Source organism: Pocillopora damicornis, chromosome 4 (assembly GCF_964200805.1).
Source record: "Pocillopora damicornis chromosome 4, jaPocDami1.2, whole genome shotgun sequence".
Taxonomy (NCBI): domain Eukaryota; kingdom Metazoa; phylum Cnidaria; class Anthozoa; order Scleractinia; family Pocilloporidae; genus Pocillopora; species Pocillopora damicornis.
The window spans coordinates 3,787,750-3,813,206 of NC_142673.1; the positions used below are offsets into that span (position 1 = coordinate 3,787,750).

Genomic DNA, 25,457 nt, shown 5'->3' on the forward strand with positions numbered 1-25,457 from the left:
CAAGGGGAAAGTAGAGGTAACAATGCATTTATTGTTGATGCCACGTAATATTGTTTCCCTACAATCGACATGCGTTTAAAACTTTAAATTTTCCATCTAACCCATCACCTTGCCTCTACCGCACGCCGAATCTAGAAGAGAAAGAAGAGACCCTAATATAGTTTTATTCAAAATTCTATGATTGAGTTCGCCCTATTTATTTGATGAACTCTAATTAATTACTTGGTCATTTGTCCATAAAGAGAACGATTTTCGAGATATCGAGACCATGTTTCCTGTTAGCAACACGAAAGCACACTTTCGGCGTATATTTACTTTTTTACGTTTTATTATGAGCTGATTCATTTTTTTAAAGTTTGTCTTTACTTGCTTTTTATACTTTACATTCCCTGCTGTAATAGTACAACATATATAAAAACAAAGATAATAAAACAAATGCAAAGATTTCGATTATGTCGCTCTGCCGCAGAGAAGCTAAGTGAGACTTCACGACAAATTTGTCATTATTTTGAGCCTGATGATACCTTTGGTCTCTGACAGTGTTGTTCCTTTTTTGCGGAAAAAAATCATTTAATTGAACAGAAATCAAACTTGCAAATCAAACAACCAAAAAAATCAAAATTCAAAGCAAAACAAAGAAGTGCAATAAAATTTACCTGGTTTTTGAGAATCACTCTTTGCCTGTTTCATCTGCTTGATTGTGCGTGCCTTCAATTTCTAGGAAAGAAGAGCAAATATTTTGAAATCCTCGTCAATGGCTTTGTACGAGGGTAAGAGGAATTACAAAATAATTAACAATGTGAAGTTATGTAAAGCACCTTGAACATTGAATCAAAGCTGGTTTGTTCCAATGGAAGCCTTACTTTCATCCCAGCTTTTTGACCCGCGATAATTTACGTTCTGTACAATATCTTCACGTCTTAATTACCTATCATTCGACAACATTTAAACTTCTCAAGACAGTACAGCTTGTCACATTCCCCTCTAAATATTCCAGCCATGTAGTAGCCCTTTCGCTTGCACTCGCTAAGTCCTTTACCATCAAACGAGCTCCAAACATTCTCATCATAGCAATCTGCATATTTTTCTGGCAACCCCACCGGCTTACAGCATCGAGCCTCTTCGATGTTATGCAGCCAAGGGTGTTTCCCTGTCCTATAAAGACCACCCATGAAGTATCCAACAGGACAGGTTGCCCACTTGTTGGTGCTATCCAGCAAAAAAAAATGAAATAAAAAATAGAAAAAGAAGAAGAAAATTAGCTAAGAATTAAAGACTTCAATGTGGCAAAAAAGTTTTGATTTTTAACCATGAAATAATACAGTCTAAACACTTCTCGCCAACTTACCCATCAAGAACTTTCCACCAATTGGCTTTCTTGCAGGATGCTGGTATGTCTTGCGCATGTACTCCATAAGGGGCGAAACAACACTTAGCATGCTCTATGAGATAGATACCATCATTTGACCCCTTGTTATCATTCCTCCAAAGACCAGTTATGTATTGATTTTCGGAGTCACAATAAGACCATCCCTCTCGGTCAAAAGTATGCCACCAATTTGCATTCTTGCACGTCTGGCTGCAGCAGGTGTCAGCCATGAAAAAAATGATCAACAAGGAGTAAAGAACTTCCATGATGCGTCTCATATGCTCTCAGTTGACGTATCTATATATAAAAAGGCATTCTTTGTGAGAACACTTCCTCGGTAGGAAACTGAATAACAATCGATTCAAGAGACAAAACTAGAGATCCTCCAGCAACGCTTTTGATTTTTTACCCCCTACTATCAATCGCCACTTGAGTAGATTACTTATTAACTGGTTTGCATTGACGGAAAAATGTTTCTCAAGATATTGAATACATGGTGGGTTCTATACGTCTGTTTCTTTTACCATGATAGGAGTCAGTAACCTTCACGTCTGAAGATAAAATTCAAGACTTGCGATGACCATTGCCGTATCACGAGCGGTGCGAAACACTCTCGTTGACTTATCGGAACTTCACACCTCATAATTCTATGCTAAGGAGTTATTTTCTTTCTAAGAATGACAATTTCTAGCAACACAAATGGTACTTTATGTGAATTTAAGTAGTTAATTTATAGATTTAGCCAGCTGCAAGAGACAATCTTCGTGTGACTTCTAAACCTTCTATGAAAGAGTTCTCAAATTTAACGAGAGTACGGAAATTCAATTGATCATTTTTTGTTTTACTCCTGTCGTTAGAGGGAAAGAAGAGATCTAAATAACTTTCAGAAACGGCTGTGAGTCAAAGCCTAACATTCCTCAATTGAAATAGTTAAAGAAATAATCTCAACAGTTTATGAATTTCACACGTTTGAAATTCCAAAAGTTTTTAATTGCTGAACTTACTTTGTGCCATTTCACTTACTAATTTTTCGATTACTCACTTTGCCATTTCGCTTCGAATGAAAGAGCTCAATGTAGCCCATGTGAAATTGGCTGTCACGCGAACCTCGATATCTGTAGTTATTCTTAACAGAATACATGGGTCAAAATCTTGGGAAAAGTTGTGGGTGTCATGTATTATCACTGCGGATACATAGAAGCTAAGATCACAACGTACGAACAATCTCGCAAGTTTATGCCGAAGAGAAACCTACCTTCCAAGCTTTATTTTGATTTACACTTGGGACAATCTACGCGAAGTATTTATTGACAATTTGATTTATTTCGAACGAGAAGTAAAATTGGCAATCTCTGCTTAAATAACACTTATCTGGTTCATAATAAAAGGCAGGTGAATAAATAGAGAGCTGACAATTTAATGAGGCTAATAAAATTTTTAATCATCATTATCAACACTGTCAAGGTTTTCTAATTAATTTTTTGAAAATAAGACAATTTGAAGCTTGTTAAAGCATCATGATTTCTTAACCGCCAAGATCCTTCTGAAAGTTAAAACGCTGGCCTAGCTCCCTTAATGATCAAACTAACTCTACTTAAGAGAGAGCGCATTTATAGCGCTTAAATGCTTTCGATTGTAATGGTCATGTAGATAAGTCGCATAGACCTGTAGAAAATGATCTTTCAAGTAATTAATGAAAACCTGAAACTAAGATAACAATCCAATACAAGTGATAAAAAATGTGACAAGTCACTTGGGCTAATATATAGGTTTCTAACCTCTAAGCTGAAGAAAGTGATTAACAACGTGCCAAACTGATGATTTTAGTAAAAATTTCTTACCTACTGCTATTTTGTTACTTTTTACAGTGAGAATAAGATCATCTCTTGTGTGTTAAGGAGTACCAATTTCTAAGCTGGCAAGATCATTTGCAAAAGTAAAACGTTGTCTCGGCTCCTCTAAAAAATAAAAGCAAAGGAAAATGCTTTTATGGAAATGGAGTCACCCAAAGCATAAGGACGCATCGTGATTTCTAACCTGCAAGATCCCTCGCAGAGGTGAGACCATAGGATTATCAAAAACTTAAAATAAAATGAAATAAAGAAAGAAATAAATAAAATTATATGAAATAAAGTGATAAATAGGAGAGATTACTTACTATTGAAATTCTTTACATCTTTTAAGCTCTTCAAGACAATGTAGTAAGTCAAAATCGTCTATGCATATTCCAGCCATGAAGCCGTATGACTATGTTCAATTGCACTATGTTCGATATTGATACTTTTATACTTTGGATATTCAACAATGCTTGATAAATTGCTCTTTTTGTCATCGTAATTGTTATCGTTATTGTAGAGCACACCATCGAAGGCGAGATATCAGTCACTGCATACAAAATTTTATCTTTAGATTGAACGAAGAAATGAATAAAATGGAAATGGTCTTTACTTCGATGTTATACTAAATGGGAAATTACAAAATGGACTTCATGAAATACATTGTCTTTCTTTTTTTTGAGAAGAAATCGCATCTCGTCGTGGATGTTTTAGCTCGACAGCGATATCAGGTTCTGTTGCCAATCTTATTATCATAAAATTGGATATTTTCAGCATAACTTCGGGTTGTAGAAATGTTATCTTGATAGGTTGTATTTGAGGATCCTAAATCTCGGAAGAGACAATGGAACATGACAATCTCTTAAAAAGAATTAAACTAATTTGGTGAAAGTGATACCTGTTGACGAATAAGTTTGCTTTGCTCAAATTGAAACTTTTTCTTTTCTCAAAAGGAAATGAAAGGATTAACGAAACCCTCGTAAACAGTGATAATAAATTGATTATGTTTCACAGAAGTGGTGCACGTATATTTTATGGTGTTCCTCTTTTGAGAGAAAGAGAATGAGAATTTAAAAAAAAAAAAAAAAAAAGCCTTCCACTTGGCTTCCTCAGATCAAATGTTGATACCCTGGTAAACCAAAATGTATCACACTCGACAACAGCCGCTTTTTTGAATCCGCTCGAGAGGAGAGGGGAAAAGAGTCGGTTCATTTGCTGAACAGCGGCTGCTAGGTCCTCGCCTTACAAAAATGGTTGGGTACAGGAAAACTCGAGACTTCCCGAACATAAAGCTTTTTACTTTGTGGGTATCTGATGATCGACCTTTTGTTGCGACCGTTATCAAGAAAATTTTTTTTTTTTTTTATGAGAAGCCTGAAAGTCACCTGCTATTACAAGTTCACACATGCACACAAGTTTGACCGCTGTACACGACCAAGGTTATAACGTGCAGGTTTAGAAATACTTATAGTAAAACAACATTCTTACAACGAAATTTGAAGTAACATTACGTTTATTGTTGATGCCATGCAACACCGTTCCTATATCATAGACGTACGTTCAAAACTTTTGCGTTAACAATTTCCATCTAACCCTTCACCTAGCCTCTACCGCACGCGGAATCTAGAAGAGAGAGAGGAAACCTAAATAAAATTATGTTCAGAATTCTACGATTGAGCTCGCCCTATTTATTTGAATGATTTGTCAAATTTAATTCCTTATTCAATTGTTCATTCAGAAACGATTTCCATAGTTACGAGCATGACGTCACACAAAGTCTTTAACAATGTTTTTCCTCTTTTCAGAGAAAACTTCATTGTATTTAAAAGAACCCAAAGTCAAAGCAAAAGGGATAAAAGAATTAAAATTTACCTGGTTCTTCGGAATTACTCTTTGCTTTTTGTTTCATCAGCTTGCATGGGCGGGCCTTCAATAGCTAAGAAAGTAAAGGAAATGTCTTGAGCTCCACAAAATGGCTTTGCATTAGAATAAGTGAGATTAAATTCGAATTTATCAAATAGTTAACAGTGTGCAGTCATGTGTGGAGCTGTAATGGGATAATTTGACATCAAAGAAGTATGCAAGAGTGGAGCGTAGCACCTTGAACATTGTATTTAGGCTGGTTTGTATGAATAATGACCACGATACCTTGCTATTATCCCAGCATATTCGCCCGCGGTAATTTCCCCACGATGATCAACCCGCTTTATGATATCATCGCGTTTTAATTACCTATCATTCGACAACATTTAAACTCCTCAAGACAGTACAGCTTGTCACAATCCCCTCTGAATATTCCAACCATATAGTAGCCCTCTCGCCTGCACTCGCTAAGTCCTTTACCATCAAACGAACCCCAAACATTTTCAATATAGCAGTCCGCATATCTATCTGGCAAGCCTTCTGGCTTACAACATCGAGCCTCTTCGATGTTGTGCAGCCAAGGGTCGTCTCCTGTCCTATAAAGACCTCCCATGAAGTATCCATCTGGACAGGTTGCCCACTTGTTATTGCTATCGTTAAAAAAAAAGGAGAGTGAGGTAGAAAATAAAAACTTAAAAAAGGTATTAATCTCTTTAACGTAAGATTGAATGAGCCTAAAAATTCCTTGCCAAATTACCTATCAAGAACTCCCCACCAGTTGGCTGTCTTGCAGGATGCTGGTACATCTTTCATGCCGTAAGGCGCAACACAACACTTAGCATACTCTATAAGATGGATACCATCATCTGAACCTTTAGCATCATTCCTCCAAAGACCAGTCATGTATTGATTTTTGTGGTCACAGTAAGACCATCCCTCTCCGTCGAAAGAAATCCACCAATTTGCAGTCGAGCACGTCTGGCTGCAGCAGGTGTCAGCCATAAAAAGGATGATCAACAAAGAGTAAATTGCGCTTTTCATATTCCCTCAGTTGACGTCCCTAAAAAAACAACAAAATATGCACACATTTTTAGAACAGACAAAATGATTAATAAGGAATCCCGCAGCAACGTTATTGATTGTTAACCCATACTATCAATCGCCGCGCTTATTTAGATTTCTGAACTGATCAGCCATTGACCGAAGAACATTCTTGCAAAATTGAAGACTGGGAGTTAGCGTAAGAGGAGGGGAGGGGTCAGTAATCCTTCAACTGTTTATAGGGCACTATAGACAGTTGACTGCAAGTTAACCACCAGTGAGGGAGGAGGGGGGTCATAAAAATATGAAAGAGCCCTCTTGGGGGGATCGGATAAATTTTGTCTTGACAGAGCCAAAATCTTCCGACTTCCCCAGGTGATACATGAATGACCAGAATGAAAGAATTATTCCTCGGCTGACTTCCAAGATGATCGGTGAAAAAAAATTATCTTATTTAAAAGAGTAATGAGGCAAGAAAAACGAAGAGATGTAAATTACTTGTTCAAATGTTTTTTTCGGTCTAAGTCAAAGCCTGACATTGTTCAGTGAAGATGGTTTTAAAAGTAATCGCACCAAAAGGCGTGGATTTCACACTTGCGAAATTCCAGACATTTTAAGTTACTGAACTCCTGTCTCTAAGACTGAAGTCACTCTAAATGAAATATATCGGTCAACATTGAGGGAAAACCTGTTGGAATTCCCTATGATGACTGCATATACACTGATAAAAGGAAGTAAGGCTATATACGAACAATCTCGCGAACTTATGCCAAAGGGAAACATACCTTCCAAGCTCTGCTCCCAAGACGTTACGATCTGCACGAAGTGTAGATTTTTAATTTGATTTATATCGGACCAGGCAAGAAAGTTGGCAATCTCTGTGTAAATAACACCTGTGAAGTTCACATGCTAAGTCAGGTGAATAAATAGCTTACAGTTAAACTAACGTTAACATGATTTTATAATTTACTTCTTGGAAATGAGACAATCTAAAGCTTGTTAAGTCATCTTGATTTCTTAACTAGCAAGATCTCCCTCAAAGTTCAAACGCTGGCCTAGTTCTTTTAATTACCAAACTTAAGGGGAGAATATATTTAGAATGCTCAAATTGATTCGGTTGCAATGGTTACAAAGTAGCATACACAAACCGTCCGTGGTTATCGATCTCATGAATGAAAATAGGCGAAAAAATAAATACTTAAGCTACAATAATTAAGCCTCTAACCTTCAAGCTGAGGCAGGGGAATAACTACGTGGAAAATAATGAAAATGATTAATTTACTCCCCACTACTATCAATATCATCATATTTTGATGATTCTGATTTAAGAGTAGGGAATCCTTGAGCATGCGAGGGCATAGAAATTTCTAAGCTGACAAGATCATTTCCTCCTTTAAAGACTAAAAACGAGTGGAAGTGCATTAATGAGAGTGGAATCATCTTAAGCATGTTGAGGCGTCGTGACTTATAAACTTTCAAGATCCCTTGCAGAGGTGAAACGTTACATATATATATATATATATATATAACTAACTGCAGACAGTACTGTTTCGGCCTTCTGGGCCTCATCAGTGCAGTGCTGATGCTAGGATGGAGGAAAGACTATATAGCCACCTCAAATGATCTCACATATGTGGGATCATCTAAGCCATGCCAGAGTGCTCAAACTAGAAAAACTAGTGAGCATGCATAATGCTAGCAGCAATGACTCATCCTAGTAGAGTGCTCAATTTGGACATGAAAGCAAAGCTTTGTATGCCAAAGAGCTATACATATATATATATATATTTTCTTTTTTTTTGGCATAATTTGGTGTACAATTTACCCCCCCCCCCCCCGTTAAATTGGGGAAATCACCGCAACGGTGGCTGATATTTCCCGTTAGGAATAAGCAGTGGGAGAAACAAATAAGGTTTTTACCGTAGCTGCCTAAGAGCTTTTCAGATGACAGCAGCGGAAAAAAGAGCAACACGAGATCTAATTTCAAAAGCCATTTTATCGTTAACATAATAAAAGGATTTTGATGATGCTATAGTAGAGGATTTTTTAAACACTTGCGCTATATCTTCCATCTATGTCTAACCTATACTGTATTGCAATGATATCCTGGAGATGATAAAATGAACAAAAATGAAAATGAAAGGGAAAGCATCAAACAAGCAAAACAGCAGCAATCATCACCTCTATCTTGTAACATCTCTTTGCCTTCAGGTGGTATTAATCAGTTTTAATGCCATGAAATTTACCATGGTGACAATATTACCTGTCACAAGCAACACCTTTACACATAATTTCTGCTCTAAGCTCAATTCTAATAGCTCCAAGAGGAGCGAATTTTTCCTAATCATCATCATCATCATCGCCATCGTCATCGTTGTCGTCGACATGTTATTCTACTTATTGAACAGTAATTAGCAAATGAAATTACAGCTTTCTCTGCTGGAGAGGGAAAAATAAACGTATTCTCTCGAAACTGTTTTCCATACATTTCCTAGGGTGCTGACGAAGAACATTTGTTTTACAGTAAGGAGCTTCTTTAGTTAACGATAATTTTCATGACCTTCATGTCTATAGTGTGAGAAGAGAGAGAGCTCCATTTTGAAACGGATTGGTCGAGCGTTCATCAATGTCTGAAAGTAAAAGACAGAACATTTAATATCCGATCCAATCCCCACATTAAAGGTTGCTTTGGACATAACCCTCTTCAGCTCGTCAAATAATATATTTGAAGCAAAAGGGTTCAAAATGTAGTAATTCGACACAGCTCTAAAAGTTGTTTCCTCTGTATCCAGGTATACAATCGCAGCGATTCACCCAGAAAGTTCCCTTTCAGCGCTGTTTTAATTTTTATCTTCTTTTCACTCAACAATGTCTTGTGTTTCCCTTTGAATTCTTTCTGCTCTAGCCGCTTCCTGCGTGCTTTACAATAGAACACAGCTTGGTTGAGACTTTTTTAATCTTTTTATGTTGAAGTAGTTAAAGATGTCTCTTGTCCTTTTATTTCGTTATTCATCATTTAGTTGTTTCTTGTTTCTTTCATAAGGCTTCTTTCGCAAATAAATTAAAAAGCGTACATAAAAAGAATGCCGAGTCAAATATAATGAATAAACATCTGCTGTATTTTTTAGCGTGACCTCTTTGGTAAAATCGTGTACATGTACTTATAACAAATTAAAAAAGGACGTATTGTATATTATAAAGTCATAATTGATATAATGAGTAAGTGACTCGTAACTAGTGCATCTAACTTATTTTCGCTCTGGCAACGCAGTACCTCAATTTCTTTACAAATAAACCCCTTTACCCGGTACCTAACTTACTAGCGTTAACTAACTAACTGAGTGATCAAAGGTAATTGCTCACCCGTTTCACAATTGTTTCTAGTGTATCCAGTTTTAAAATCGCAGCGATAGTTTCCTGGGAGGTTGACACATTTGAATCCGTTCTTACATGGATCGTTATATCTAATACATTTGGACGATATCGATACCTTTACACCTTGGATATTCAACAAAGTTGATAAATTTATTCGTTTTGTCATCGTAACTGTTGTCTGTATACCATATTGCAATGATATCCTGGAGATGATAAAATGAACAAAAATAAAATAAAAAGGATTAATGTCCCAAAAAGAAAACTTGATGTTAGTTGGAACATGAAAATCTCTTGAAAAAAAAAAGAAATTTATGAATTTGGAGAAAGTGATATGAAATATTCAATCCGAGGCAATATCTGTTGACAAATAAGTTCGCTTTGCTCAAATTGATAATTTTTCTTTTCTTAAAAGGAAATGAAAAAGACTAAATCTCATTCCCAATGAAACCCACGTAAGAGGCTTCCACTCGGCTTCCTCAGATCAACTGTTGCGTTACCGTGGCAAACCAAAATGTACCAGACTCGACAACAGCCGCTCTTTTGAATCCGCTCGAGAGGAGAGGGAAAAGAGTCGGCTCATTTGCTGATCAGCAGCTGTTAGGTCCTCGCCTAACAAAAATGGTTGGGTAAAAGAAAAACTCGAGACTTCCCGAACATAAAGCTTTTTTCTTGGTGGGTATCTGTTGATCAAATTTTGTTTTGACCGGTATCAAAAAAAATGTTTTTACCCTAACATCGATGTTCATACGCTTCACACTGTTCTCGATACTTTTCAGGAAATTCAAGAGCTTCTTGAAAGGGCATTCATTTCATTTTCACTCTAGTGCTTGCTTTTTCACTTCAAGAAGAAATTAGACCGCAATTCTGGTCATTGTAAGGGGGTTAAATAGTTTTCATGACTCCTATGAGAGGCCTGAAAGCCACCTGCTATCACAAGTTCACACATGCGCCAAAGTTTGACCGCTGTCTTTGAAAAGACACGACCAAGGGTTACAACGTTCAGATGTAGGAATCCATAAAGTAAAACAACAGTCCTAAAACGAAATTTGAACTAACAACACGTTTATTGTTGATGTCATGCAACACTATTTCCATATGATAGACGTACGTTTAAAACTTTTGCGCTAACAATTTCCATCTAACCCATCACCTAGCCTCTACCGCACGCAGAATCTAGAAGAGAGAGAGGAAACCTGAATATGATTATACTCAAAACTCTATGATTGAGCTCGCCCTATTTATTTGAATGATTTATCATATTTAATTCCTTTTTCAATTGTTCATTCAGAAATGATTTTTATAGTTATGAGCCTGACGTCACACAAAGTCTTTAACAATGTTTTTCCTCTTTTCAGAGAAAAACTCATTGCATTTAAAAAGAACCCAAAGTCAAAGGAAAGGGATAAAAGCAATGAAATTTACCTGGTTTTTGGGAACTACTCTTTGCTTTTTGTTTCATCAGCTTGGATAGGCGGGCCTTCAATAGCTAGGAAAGAAGAAGAAATGTCTTGATTTCCTCATCAATGGATTTGCATTAAAATAAGAGGGAATAATTTTAGTTTATCAAACAGTTACTGAACAGTGTGTAGTCATGTGTGGAGCTGTAATAGGATAATTTGACATCAAAGAAGTACGCAAGAGTGGAGCGTAACACCTTGAACATTGGATTTAAGCTGGCTTGTATGAATAAAGACCATGATGGCTTTACCATGCATAATCCCAGCTTATTATATAAGTTATGATATCATCGCGTTTACCTATCATTCGACAACATTTAAACTCTTCAAGACAGTACAGCTTGTCACATTTCCCTCTGAATATTCCAGCCATATAGTAGCCCTCTCGCTTGCACTCGCTGAGTCCTTTACCATCAAACGAACCCCAAACATTCTCATTATAGCAGTCTGCATATTTATCTGGCAAGCCCTCTGGCTTACAGCATCGAGCCTCTTCGATGTTATGCAGCCAATGGTTTTTCCCTGTCCTATAAAGACCTCCCATAAAATACCCATCTGGACAGGTTGCCCACTTGTTAGTGCTATCGTGAAGTAAAAAAAAAGGAAAATGAGGTAGAAAATAAAAACATAAATGCAACAAAAAAGTAATAATTGTTTTTTTAACGTAAGAATGAAAAGAGCCTAAAAGATTTTTTGGCCAAATTACCTATCAAGAACTCCCCACCAGTTGGCTGTCTTGCAGGATGCTGGCACATCTTTCATGCCGTAAGGCGCAACACAACACTTAACATGCTCTATGAGATAGATACCATCGTCTGAACCTTTAGCATCATTCCTCCAAAGACCAGTCATGTATTGATTTTTGCAGTCACAATAAGACCACCCCTCTCGGTCAAAAGTATGCCACCAATTTGCATTCGAGCACGTTTGGCTGCAGCAGGTGTCAGCCACAAAAAGAATGATCAACAAGGAGTAAAGAACTTCCATTGCGCTTTTAATATGCTCCCAGTTGATGTACCTAAATTAAAAAAACAAAAAATGCAGACATTTTAAGAACAGACAAAATGATTGAAAAGGAATCCTGCAGCAGCGTCATTGATTGTTAACTCGTACTATTAATCGCCACTTATTTAGTTTACTTAACTGGTTAACAATTGACCGCAGAACATTCTTGAAATATTGAAGACTAGGAGCTAGCGTAAGAGGAGGGGAGGAGTTAGTTATCCTCCTCGTCTGGGAATAAAATTCAAGACTTTCAATGACCACTGCCCTGTCACCAGAAAAGGAAACCTTCCCTCTCATATGTTATTCTGAATACATCCAATCATTCGCGAGATTCCAACTATAAATATATTTTCATTTTTGAATCGGCGTCTTCCTTAGCGTTGCCGTCCTAACTGATAAAGGTCTCTAATGACCAGTCCCGAAGAGTTCAGTATTCTTCGAGTGACTTCTAAGATGATCGGTGAAAAAAAAAATAATGTTACGAGGAAGAGATGTAAATTACTAGCTAAAACGTTTTTTCAGTCTAGGTCGAAGCAGGACATTGCTCAGTGAGGATAGTTGAAAAGAAAAATTATCTCATCAAAAGTCCGCGAATTTCACATTTGCGACATTCCAGACGTTTTTAGTCACTGAGCATCTATTTTGTCTTTAAACGGACTCACTTAATGCATCTTACTTCACTAGCACTTCGATCCAAATCTTTACTGAAAGAGCTCAATGAAGCCAATGCGAAATTGGCCGAATCACAAACCTCTGAAGATTAAGGAAAAACCTGTAGGAATCCCTTATGGTGACTACAGATACATTAATGTAAGAAAGACTTCATACGAACAATCTCGCGAACTTATACCAAAGGAAAACATACCTTCCAAGCTCTGCTCACAGGACGTTACGATCTGCGCGAAGAGAATATTTTTTGATTTGATTTATAAGGAACCAAAAAAGAAAGTTGGTAATTTCTGTGTAAATAACACCTGTGAAGTTCACACGCTTAGTCAGGTGAATAAATAGCTGACAGTTAATTAAATAATGTTAACATGATTTTATAATTTACTTTTTGGAAATGAGACAATTTGAAGCTTGTTAAGTCATCTTGATTTCCTGACTGTCAAAGTTCAAACGCTAGCTTATTTCTTTCAGTTACCAAACTTAAGGGGCGAATTCAGTTAGAATGCTCAAATTGACTCGATTACGATGGTTACGCGAGTCGCATAATCACGCCGAATGTGGTTATCGATCTCTTAAATAAACACTGAGAAAATACCTAGGTGACAAATTAGATACTTAAGTGACAGTAAGTGACAGTTAAGCCTCTAACCTTCAAGCTGAGACAAGGGAATAATGGTTTACTACCTACTATTGTCAATATCATCACATTTTCAAAATTTCGATTTAAGAGAAGGAAATCCTTTGAGCATGTGAAGGCATAGAAATTTCTAAGCTGGCAAGATCATTTGCACCTTTAAAGACTAAAAGCGAGGGAAGTGCATTCATGAGAATGGAATCATTTTAAGCATGTTGAGGCGTCGTGACTTTCAAGATCCCTCGCAGAGGTGAAATGTTGTTTAAGTACCTGCAAGAACTTAAAGTGAGGAAATATACATTTAAAATACAAATATGTATACCAGAAAAAAAGACCACGAATTATTGTTTGCTTCTGCACTCAGCAACTCTTCGAATCTAAAGGGATGAACATCTTTATTCATAATATTGTCGCTGGTAAGGATTATTTTCCAACTGTATGGGGACATTCTGTAAGTTAAGCTGTATTAAGGCGGGGTGCTTTCGCTCGCAAGGTTTAAAAGTTTATTTTAATTTTGCAGCACCAAAAATAAATGAAAAACATATCGAAGCTTCCTTAAAAAATTAAGGCGCTTATTGTGACTATGCCACATTACGTAAGTGCTAATTGAAAGCTAAGCAACAATGAGATATTTAGAAATTTAATTATCTGGTTGCGTATATCTTCTGGGAACTCTTCTTCTTTAGGCATAATATAGGTGAAAATGACGACAACTTAGTCCCTACGCTCGCTTTTAGTCACTAAGGCGAGACATTTTCTTTAAAGTGTTCCTCAGTATTGCATGGCGCACCCTCTACTGCGCATAAAAATAACGTAATCAGGCGAACAAGCGCGCGCATTCCTAGGTTATGGTATTGTTTTTCAATCAACAGACCAGGTAAAGAGGAACTATTGTCTTTAAGTCTTGAATGAGCACGATGACCTATATATATATATTTTTGTTTTCGGTTTTTTGTTTGTTTTTTTTTTGCATAATTCTTGTGTACAATTTACCTCCCTTAAATTAAGGAAATTACCGTAACGGTGGCTGATATTTCCCGTTAGGAGTAAAGCAGTAGGAGAAACAAGTAAGGTTTTTACTATAGCTACCCAGAGCTTTTCAGATGACAGTAGCGGCAAAAACAACAACACGAGATCTGGTTTTAAAAGCCATTTTATCGTTAACATAATACACGTTTTTGATAATGCTACGGTAGAGGATTTTCTAAACACTTGTGATATATTTTCCATCTATGTCTGACCTATACTGAGTGGCAATAACTGGTCATTCCTGGAGAAGATAAAATGAACAAAAAGTGAAAATAAGAAGGAAAAACAGGAAAAAAACACAATAGCAGTAATCATCAAACCTATCTTCTAACATCTCTGTCCCTTAGGGTGGCACTGATCATTTTTGATGTCATAAAATTAACCATGATGATAGTATTACCTGTCACAAGCAACACCTTTACACGTAATTTCTGCTTCAAGTTCAGTTCTAATAGGTTCAAGAAGAGCAAATTTTTCCTAATATCATCATCGTCATCGTCGTCGTCGTCGTCGTCGACATGATATTCTAATTATTGAACAGAAATTAGCGAATGAAATTACAGCTTTCTCTGCTGGAGAGGGAAGAAATAAGCGTATTCTCTAAACTGTTCTCCATGACCTCATGTTTGGTTCAGGTTTGATAGTGTAAAAAGAAATTAGATGCTAGTCACTCTAAAGGGTCAAAGGTTTAATACACAAAATGGCTCGAAACTCTTTCACATATTGCAATCACAGATTTACCTGTATATGGTTTCACTGAGAGTAATCACGTTACATTTCGCACTCGTCTATTCCGTTTTCTAAAGGATAAGTTTTTGAAAAGAAATATTTTTATATGCTCTTCCGTAATAATAAAGGAATAAAACGATAAGCAATCAGATATACATTAAATGTGATTAGTTATCATAATTAATCTAGACAACAAAACTCACCTCTTTTGTTCATGATTATATTAACCCACTTCATTGATTCAACAAGTAGTCATTTTTAGAAATACAGATACGAGGGGAGTCTCTTTTTGCCCTTTATTCTTTGACTATAGTTTTTTTTTTCGAATGTCTTTTTTCATCAGCTTAACATCAAAAAGCAAAATTTTCAGCTGCAGACTCAACCACATTAAAATGCTCTGTTCCTATCACATGAAACGTCTGTGAGTTTTAAGGAAGCAGATTATCAACAATGAAGCCACGATGAATCACGGTCCGAAGTTGTCTCGAGTTCTAAACTGACATGCAGATTATGGAGACAAACTTTAAGGATTGTGTTTATTGATAAAGGTAATCAGTACCTGCTGCGTTTTCGCAGTTTGCTCCCTCGAACTCCGCCGGGCAATCACAGCGGAAGCTTCCAACGAGATCAACGCATGTACCTCCATTTTGGCATGGTGCCGGTGCACACTCGTTGATGTCTGGAAATTTCATTTTTGCAAAGGATAGTAACAGTGGAATAGACAGGTTTGATATAAGAGGAAAATGACCTCTGATTATGCTTTACTATTAAGCTATACTGATGCAAAGAAGAACAAGTTACAGTAATTAGAATGGGTTGTATTAAACTCATTGTACACGGTATATTGCAAACTCCGATTGAAAGGTATTCACTACATATTCGTTGATTATTAAGAACCAGTTCTATTTCATTTCTCCGCATCAATCGACGAACACAATAATTGATCTAACTTTGTTATCTTATTCACTGATTGCTCATACCTGTTTGGCACTGGTTTCCAGTGTAACCAGTCTTGCAGTCGCAGCGATAACTTCCCTGAAGGTTGGCACAGAGAGCTCCATTTTGGCAGGGATTGTTCGAACATTCATCAATGTCTGAAAATAATAGACAGTACATTTAATATCGAATCCAATCCCCACATTTAAGGTTGCTTTGGACATAACCCTCTTCAGCTCGTCGAATAATGTATTTAAAGCAAAAGGATTCAAAATACAATAATTGAAAACCGCTTTAAAAGTTGTTTCCTGTGTATCGGCATATAAAATCGCAGCAATTCACACAGAAGTTCCTTTTTAGGCACTGTCTTAATTTCTTTTTTTTTTTTCCACTCAGCAATGTCATGTGTTTCCCTTTCTTTCTGCTCTAACCGCTTCCTGTGTACTTTACAATAGAACACAGCTAGGTTGAGGCTTCTTTTCTTTTTAATATTTTAGTACCCTTTTATTTAATTGTTTTTCTTTCATCAGGCTTCCTTTGCAAATAAATAAAAAGTATCCATAAAAGATGCTGAGTCAAATACAGTGAATAAACAACTGTTGTAGTTATTAGCATGACTTCTTTAGAGAATTGTGTGCATGTACTTATAACTTAAAAATGACGCATTGTATGTAAGTAAAGTCATAAATAAACACACATCTAGGCTTCCTAATTGATATAATGACTAAGTGACTCGTGATTACAGTGTTTACGACTCATTTTCTCTCTGACAACACACTAACTCAATTTCTTTAGAAATCAACCCCTTTACCTAGTATCTAACTTACTAGCGTTAACTAATTAAGTGATCAAAGGTAGTTGCGCACCGGTTTCACAGTTGTTTCCAGTATATCCAGTTTTGCAATCGCAGCGATAGCTTCCTGACAGGTTGACACATGTGGCTCCGTTCTTACATGGACTGTTAGAGCACTCGTTGATATCTGTTTAAGAGATCAGAATAAACCATGAATTCTTGACAAGCGTCAGTTAGTACATAAACCTTGTGGATGAAATCTAATGTCGAATGAGTAACACGAATACAAAGGAACATTTTAGCAATGAAATGCCTCCAAGTTTACCTGATTCGCAACTGCTTCCTGTATATCCACTTTTACAATCACAACGATGACCGCCCTGAATATTAACACATGTAGCCTCGTTCTTACATGGATTGTTACTGCACTCATTAACATCTGCAAGATAAAATCACAAGAAAAGAGAAAAATATGAGGTGGTTATTCTTCAAATTTACACACATTCAGCCCACCTTAGGAGGCAAAATTAGCTAATTGTGCTTTTTCTATTTGTCACGCAACACGGGAGTAAGAGGCAACTCCGTACGCTTTAATTCACCCCAACAAAAATTCCCAGTGTTTGTGAACAAACAAAAAAAACCAAATGTAATACGTGTTATTTAATGATTGATTTAATTTTAAGTTTCAAACAAATCAATACCTGTCTCACAGTTGTTTCCAGTGTAACCAGTCTTACAATCACAGCGATAGCTTCCCTGGATGTTGACACATGTGGCTCCGTTCTTACATGGACTATTGGAGCACTCGTTTATATCTGTTTGAAAAATAAGAATAAACCAAAAATTATTGACAGGCTTCAACTGCCACAAAAGTATTTTTGAACTGATTTTAAATAAAAATTTTGTTTTACTTCAGTAACACGAACAAAGAGGAACATTTTAGCAATGAAATGCATCCAAGTTTACCTGATTCGCAACTGCTTCCCGTATATCCACTTTTACAATCACAACGATGACCTCCCTGAAGATTAACACATGTAGCCCCGTTTTTGCATGGATTGTTACTGCACTCATTTACATCTGTAAGATAAAATCACAAGAAAAGAAAAAAAATGAGACTGGTTTCTCTTAAAAGTTACATACGTTCCGCCCATCTTGTGGAACGGAAGTCCTCTTAAGAATGCACCAAAAACACGCATTTTAGAAATTATTTTTATACCTGAATCACAGTGCTTTCCAGTGTATCCAGATTTGCAATCACAGCGATAACTTCCTTGAAGATTGACACAGGTGGCTCCATTTTTGCACGGGCTTGTACTGCACTCGTTTTTATCTTTGATAATATTAGACTCAGAAATCAGATACAATTTTCAATCTACCTACTTCTCCAAGATGAGGGCAGCAATAACATACATTGCACAAATCATTTTTATACCTGATTGGCAGTGGTTTCCAGTGTATCCAGATTTGCAATCACAGCGATAACTTCCTTGAAGATTGACACAGGTGGCTCCATTTTTGCAGGGATTAGCGCTGCACTCGTTTTTATCTGCGATGATACGACATTGAAATATTTCAATCTTTAAAAACCAATAATTTTTATCATGCTGATATATATATATTTTTTTATTGTCATCGTTATCGTTTTTGCATTGTGGTAAAATAGTAATCTATTTAAGCAGAATTAAAAGAATTTCCCTGGCAACACTCCTTTTTTTTTTCTTAAGGTTTCTAAAACCAACTTAAACAAAGCTACCCGCACGTTATACAATAACCGGCCCACAGGCAACATATGTAGTCACATAATTTTGTTTCCTCTGACCTGACTCGCAGTTTTTTCCAGTGTATCCAGATTTGCAGTCACAACGATAACTTCCTTTAAGATTTACACATTTGGCTCCATTTTTGCATGGACTTTTCGAGCATTCATTTATGTCTGCAAGATAATGTTTCTTTCAGTTATATTCTTTGTTCCCCCACACTTAATTAGAGCAAAAGGTTAGCTTTACTCCATAAAGGCTTTGGAAAAAAAAATGTGCCGCCAAAATGATCTGTTATGGGGATAAGAAGCTGTCTTGCAACCGCGTTATCGAGTTTAAATGGCTGTTTTAAAAATTGTTGATTTCGCTTTTAATTCTTCATAATGAAAAAATAAAGCTTAAGCTAACTTTACCATTTGTATAGATTATTTTCGTATAGAATCCTTACGTCGCCACCCGATGACCTAACTGGACTTTCCCAGCTTTTAAGATACTTTAAATGATCACCGTGCTATTATGTGTTGGAATAACTTCTAGTCGTATGGGAACTTCTCTTACCACTTTCGCAGTTCTTCCCTGTAAATCCAGATTTACAGGTACACTTGTACGTCCCTGGTTGATCGGAACAAGCCGCACCGTTTTGACAGGGATTCTTGGTTCTACACTCATCTACCCGTATATGTGGAAGCAAAAGCAAACAATTTTTAAGTACTGAGGTATCAGATTGTTATTATTGTTGTTGTTGTTGTTGTTGTGGTTGTTGCTTCATCGAGCAAGAATTCGTTTCTCTTTTTACAAGCTTTCGTATTTTTGCATGAGGAAAGATACAGTGTACAGTGTACATTTTGAGCTGATAAACTGATCAACAAGAATAACTTATTCACAAGAATCTTTTACTCACCCACATTCATCTTGCAGCATTTGAAAGATTCGATGCAGTACAGATAGTCACATCCTCCTCTGAAAATTCCAGCCAAATAGTAACCTTCTCTCTGACACTTGCTGAGGCCTCTTCTGTCAAACGAGCTCTTGACATCCTCGTTGTAACAATGTTCATATCTATCTGGAGAACCATTGGGTTTACAACATTTGCCCATCTCTAGGTGATGCAACCAAGCATCGTTATTTCGGTAAAAGCCTCTCACGAAATAGCCAGCAGGACACACAGCCCAGGAGTTTGTTCTTATAAAAGGAAAATTTGGAGGAAAATTTATTTACTTTATATTGAATCCATATTTGTGTTATTGCAAATAGAGATATTTATCACATAAACTGTAGAGTTATTCATGGATTTCTGGCCCTGAGAAAAGCCGTAACAACATTTTTCACGTGTGTTGATATAGCCAATCAGCTGCTGACACGTCACTCGCCTTTGGCGCCACCCGGCCAGGTTGATGCTTGAACGGCAAAGTTTTCACGATTTTCAATACAAGTTGTTTGTCGGAGCTTTCTCTAATTATGGCGGATAAAACACTAAAAATTCCGTATCGCTGACAGACAGCGAGGTTCAAACTTTCCGAGTAGGGGAAGAAAACCAATATACTAAAAGAAAAACCGAAAGTTACGTATTCAGTAGCTTTGGTGTTGACATTTCTTTCGGCTGAGAATGAAAATCGACAATTGGAATATTTGCCTCTAGCCAATTTTGGCCGTTTACATGAAATACTTCTTCTGTCGGTAAGGAAAAAGTCAATTAATGAGAATTTGGTAAATTAAAAATTACGACAATAGTTGTTTTTGTAATCATGATTGAATGCGTTTTTCCATTTTAAGAGTTAGCTTCAACGCACTTTACGATTGTTACTTGGGGATTGTCGATTCATTTATTTTCATTCATTAATGAAGTCGGCTTTTCTTGTCAGTAAAGGGCTATTGTGTTTCTTTGATAAAGAAAATAATACATGGTTGCTTGTAGATATGGAATTTCTCTTCTCGTGTTCAATTCGACATCTTACTCGTTCGCTATCGAGTTGAACACTCGAACAGAAATTCCATATCTACGCGCGCACATGTATTATTCTCTCTCTTTCTCTCTCTCTCTCTCTCTCTCTCTCTCTCTCTCTATATATATATATATATATATATATATATATATAGTTGCATATATATACATGGTGCACGTGATGAAAATTCATTTATCAGATATGTTTAACTGATTGTTTGATGTATTATTGATAACTTACTTATCGAGAACACCCCACCAATTGGCATCTCTGCAAGTCGATTCCGTGTTTTGATATGGAGGGGGAGCTGGGCAGCACTTCGCTTCTTCTAGTAGGAAGATCTTATCATTTTTGCCCCAGTTATTATTCCGATATAGCCCAGTGATGTAATGCTTTGTTGAATCACATTGGACCCAGCCTTTTTTGTCAAAAGCTTTCCACCAGTTTGCCATCTTGCAGCTATCCGGCATCATGCAGCATTTGATTTTTTCGATACATTGCAACTTGTCACAGCCTCCCCTGTAAACGCCTGTCAAGTAATGATCGCTATCACACTCACTCCAGCCTTTGTTATCAAATGATGAGGAGATGTCATGTTCATAACAGCGCAGGTAGCTACTTGGCAAGTTGTTGGGCTTACAGCAATGGCCTTCCTCTATGTTGTGAATGTTGTGGTTTTTGGAACGGTACAACCCTTGCAAAAAATATCCAGTTGGACAAAAGGCCCAGCGATTAGTCCTAGAGATGAAAATATAGGAAAATTTTCTCTCGTAAAAGAAAAACTTTAATCTTCGAATAACGTGGAAAGTTACTCTCATGTATCGCACGTGTCTTTAAAAGAATAAAACAATTCAGGAACCCTAGGATGAACTTGTGGGGCCAACGTCTTCTGCGTTCATGGGATGAAAGGGAGTAACACTTATAAACTTTTCTTTTCAAAATACCCTGCAACCATCAGAAGAAAGTGGATGAGATACTTACATTGTACTTCCCCAAGTTTTAACACAACCTCATCGACGGCGAAAAATACAGATTGATATAGATGAAAAATGCAAATATTTATGTTAACCTCAATTTTTCCATCACCCGTCTCATTTTCTTATCAGGGACCACCGATGCTGAACAATGTTTATCAGATGGTGGGCGAGAAATGAACAAGTAGCTGCTGAAAGTGGTCTTGGCAAAGTAATCTATGTAGGAAGATACTCACTTGTCCAGTACTCCCCACCAGTTTGCATTTTTACAAGTAGACGCTTGGTTTTGATTGGGTGGAGGTGCCTTGCAGCATCTTCCTTCTTCAAGCAAATAAATTGGGTCGTTGTTGTTCTTGTTATTTCTATAAAACCCTTTCAGGTATTCAACAGAAGATCCACACTTGGACCATCCCTCTTTGTCAAACGAACCCCACCAGTTTGCTGTTCTGCACTGGCTCCAGCACTGATCTATCATCATTAGGGTGGCCATGGAAAACAGTAAAAACTTCTTCATTATGAAGTTCACCGTATCTGTGGAATAGGTCGGTAAAATAAGACCTTTTCATACCAACCCACACACATAGGTATGAAAAAAGTGGGATGGGCTGCACAAGACCAGGCTTACCAGGCATACTATGGCTGGGACATGAGGCCAACTTCGTACCCTTCAAGTTGGTGGGGTTGACGTAATCGAATTGATTTTTTCTAATATTAAGTAAATTGCAACCGGGGGAATTATATGAAGGTAGGTCTCGGCTTCCGGTTACTTGGTTACTTATGACGTCATATATCGTTGCCATGGTAAATATATTCCGCCAAAACTCATCAAACAATGCGTAGGGAACTGATTATCTAATCCTTATAACAAAAAAAATTAAAAAATTGAAATAGAATTAAAAAAGTAACAGCGCAAAAACCGGGCTCTAAAAATTAACATCTCACAGGTTACCAATCATTCATGGTTTTCAGCAACACACGAAACCTTCCAAGAATTAATATAATCGTGCTAACACCTAGTAACAAGCGTGCCTTTTTTATACGCTAATACCATTTTGCGAAACAATGGTCACAACATTTATTGCACGAGTTCCTTTTCGAAGCCGCGATTTCGACTATCCAGTCGGGAAGAAATTCTGACCATAGACACTTGATGTTTTCCAATTTAAGCAAAACGATTGAACATTTCTTGGTCTTTCCCGCTATAAGATACAGTATATTTTTAAAGTCGAAAAAAAAGGTCTGGATCCTGATGAAAAATTGATACCGCACTAAGACGTTTAGATAGTCAAAGTTGTGTTGGCTGTTTGCCACGAAAAGGTAGCAAGGGAATTTACGCTTCACAATGAACATCACATCTATTATTTATGAAAATGTATTTTATCAATAATCCACGCACATCTTAAGATTTTAACTTATTTTTGAGGAAACGTATTTCGGTCAAGGTTGACCCGCAAATATTTGGAGTAACTTTACCTGGGATCGAATTACCTACCTTTCGTTCTTTTTTTTTTCTATCCTTTGTATGTTAGGGTAGTAGGGCGAACAAAGAATGGTTTCTGACCTTTCTAAAAACTGTGTAAAGTTAAACCCAAGATCTCGTTACCTCAATTTGTAATTTATGTTTTTTCATCGATATGCGTGTTGTATCATGTAAGCAATGAACAGTTGAATCAACATTAACGCTTTAGTACCTAATTAACTTTCATCAAATCAGTACTAAATCATGTTTCTTAAGATGCGAAACCACGAATTCAAGTATATACTTTTGATCTGAAATAGGCGGCTAAAAGAAATTCTCTCTAAGTTTATTTCTTTTCGCTTTTGACAAAATAATATTCGATTTCGCGGACAATTTATTTCACAGCTTATAATTTTATTTAATTAGGTTTGTTTCCTCCTTCCTTGCTTTCATTAAAACAGTACAGCCTTAAAGCTTCGTCGCCAAGCTGCGCAAATATTTTTTATATCATCAAACTTCATTTCTGAACTTGAACTAATTCAAATCAATGACAAGTTTTGTAGAAGAAATTCTTACGACTTTGAGAGACTTGAAAAGAATAATGTTCATCCTCTGTCTATAATCTCGAGAACTCTTCTAAAGAAGAATATACCATAGTTCAAAATGGATAATGTGCTGAGAACGCTGCAAAAATACATGTAATTAGTTCAATTGTTAGTCAATAATAATTTGTAATGCATCTTTTCTGACACTTCTCTATGCATGTTTAGTACATCATTCCTTTTTTTCAACTTGTTGTCTTTCTCAGTCACACATTTGGTTATTATTATTTCGTATTCATTTTTCAATTTCAATTGTATTGAACTACTCATGAAACAAAAAAAAGAAATCAGAATAATGTTGCAGCATGTGTAATCGAAGAATCTAAACAGCAACTACAGCAAAATTTTTGAAAAAGGCAACGAAAGCAGAACTTCACTTCGACAGAAAATACATGGAAACATGTCAATGACAAGAAATTGACGGGAAGTCCTAAAGAAAAAACACACGTTTCAAGCAGTTCAAACAAAATTTAAACTCCCACACTACATGTTATCACGTTTTAATAACACTTAACGCTGTGAAATAGATCTACAAACATTTTTCGATGTCTGAAGTCATTGTTTTGTTTTAATACTCAGTAAAAACCAAAAAGATTCGTTTGGTTTTATTAACTAGATGGATGGTGAAAATTGGCCACCTTTAAGAGATTCTAAAGTTGAAGTTTCGAGCGTTAGCCCCTCGTCTGAATGAATCGAGGAATCATGGGTTCTAAGTGCTTTATATACAAAGTTAAAAATCAAAAAATCAAAATAAGCAACAAAAAAAAACGGTAAAAATTAAAGAAACTAGTGATTGATTTAAGATATGCCGTAGATACAAGACACTTTTCAAAATTTATAATATTATTAGAAGTCGGCAGTAGTTTCATTTTAGGATGATTTTAACATTCGTTTTATGATACTTTAGTTGGAATTCCTTTCAGTAATCTTAATTGGTCATAAATATCTGATAAATCGTCGTTTTTTTCTGTTGGTTTTCTTTTTTCTTTTTTAATGTCAAGTGTAAAAACAGACGTGAGAAATTCTCAGTTTGGTCAGGTGCTAAACGAACCGAAACGCAGTGATTTTAATACAGCGCTATGACACGAATCCTGAGGCAAAGCAACTGTGGGTTTCCAGCCGAAGTTAGATTCTCTGTCTATCCCATAAGCTTTCCGGAATAGTAGAAAGAGATAAAAATCAAATATTTAAGATAAAAAAAAATACACAAAAAGTTGGGCCTGATGCATTCATCTTGTATTTGGTACTGACGTGCCAATTTTCCAGATCCCACTCTCCGGGTGAAGTCGAATAATGCAGTAAAAACCGCACTTTTAAGGGGGGCAAATTTTTATGGAAACTCTGGTGTCGTGTCGGTGGGAGAGTATAACAGGGTGAATTAGTATTATCAACTGAGTTGATAACGTAAAATGGCCACCGTAAAGAGTTTAAAAGCTGACGTTTCGAGCGTTAGTCCTTTGTCAATCGCTCTGACGAAGGGCTAACGCTCGAAATGTCAGCTTTTTAACTCTTTACGGTGGCCATTTTTGTTATCAACTCAGTTGTTAATACTAAATTACCACAGTTTTAAAGGTCAGGTTCGGAGTTTTCTTTTTACTCCTTTATAGCCGCGGTTAAATTAACAATACAATGCTTTAAAAACAAAACAAAACAAAGCAAGTTTATAAATATTTCGTATGTTTAAGTTAACATAACTGTACAACATTCCAGAATTAAACTTTATTCTTCTGCCTATGTGTTAAAGTGCAAATTGTTCCTGCTTGTCTAACAAAAGTTTTGATTGAGATCGATGCATCCTCTATTTCCTTTCGACTTATTCCTCGCACTCGTCCACCTCTGGCTCTAGAAATACACAGAAGATAAATGGAATATTAGACTTTAACAAGGTGCTCTAATACCTAAACAACTACCTGCCAGCCAAAGGTTCAAATATGCTCTCTGATTTTGTTGGCTCGCTAAATTTCATATGATTGTTCCTCTTTTC

The 25,457-nt window shown here is 36.5% G+C and overlaps 3 protein-coding genes across 7 annotated transcripts in view; all 3 read right to left on the reverse strand.

Annotated features, from left to right (window-relative positions):
• Positions 1-11: 11 nt before the first annotated feature.
• Positions 12-7,014, reverse strand: LOC113686085 (uncharacterized). Its single transcript, XM_089202574.1, has 7 exons — positions 6,894-7,014; positions 5,825-6,127; positions 5,437-5,717; positions 1,349-1,652; positions 929-1,209; positions 657-717; positions 12-131 (listed from the first exon to the last, which is right to left on the reverse strand). Exons 2-6 carry the CDS (start codon positions 6,106-6,108, stop codon positions 671-673), a joined length of 1,197 nt encoding a protein of 398 aa, XP_089058700.1. The 5' UTR covers positions 6,109-6,127; positions 6,894-7,014; the 3' UTR covers positions 12-131; positions 657-670.
• Positions 4,700-12,913, reverse strand: LOC149046514 (uncharacterized). 2 transcript variants are annotated; one of them, XM_089205586.1, is made up of 5 exons: positions 12,811-12,913; positions 11,647-11,958; positions 11,241-11,521; positions 10,906-10,969; positions 4,700-4,827 (listed from the first exon to the last, which is right to left on the reverse strand). In XM_089205586.1, the coding sequence occupies exons 2-4, from the start codon at positions 11,925-11,927 to the stop codon at positions 10,920-10,922; spliced, it is 612 nt and encodes a 203-aa protein (XP_089061712.1). In that variant the 5' UTR covers positions 11,928-11,958; positions 12,811-12,913; the 3' UTR covers positions 4,700-4,827; positions 10,906-10,919. The 2 variants fall into 2 exon arrangements, with proteins under 2 accessions (XP_089061712.1, XP_089061711.1); XM_089205585.1 differs by lacking the exon at positions 4,700-4,827 and adding an exon at positions 10,529-10,656.
• A 1,472-nt stretch (positions 12,914-14,385) lies between these two features.
• The window catches only part of LOC113686086 (uncharacterized), a 29,378-nt gene continuing 18,306 nt past the window's right edge, over positions 14,386-25,457 (reverse strand). For 2 of the 4 annotated variants that reach the window (XM_089205465.1, XM_089205464.1), the window contains 7 exons: positions 17,437-17,550; positions 17,061-17,174; positions 16,809-16,922; positions 15,987-16,100; positions 15,566-15,685; positions 15,019-15,077; positions 14,386-14,518 (listed from right to left, as the gene is read on the reverse strand). In XM_089205465.1, coding sequence (XP_089061591.1) covers positions 15,049-15,077; positions 15,566-15,685; positions 15,987-16,100; positions 16,809-16,922; positions 17,061-17,174; positions 17,437-17,550 — 605 coding nt within the window. In that variant the 3' untranslated portion in view covers positions 14,386-14,518; positions 15,019-15,048. Of the gene's footprint in view, positions 14,519-15,018; positions 15,078-15,565; positions 15,686-15,986; positions 16,101-16,808; positions 16,923-17,060; positions 17,175-17,436; positions 17,551-17,701; positions 17,816-17,954; positions 18,069-18,170; positions 18,285-18,557; positions 18,672-25,177; positions 25,316-25,457 lie in introns of those variants that run through there. The other 2 variants (XM_089205467.1, XM_089205466.1) reach the window with 2 other exon arrangements.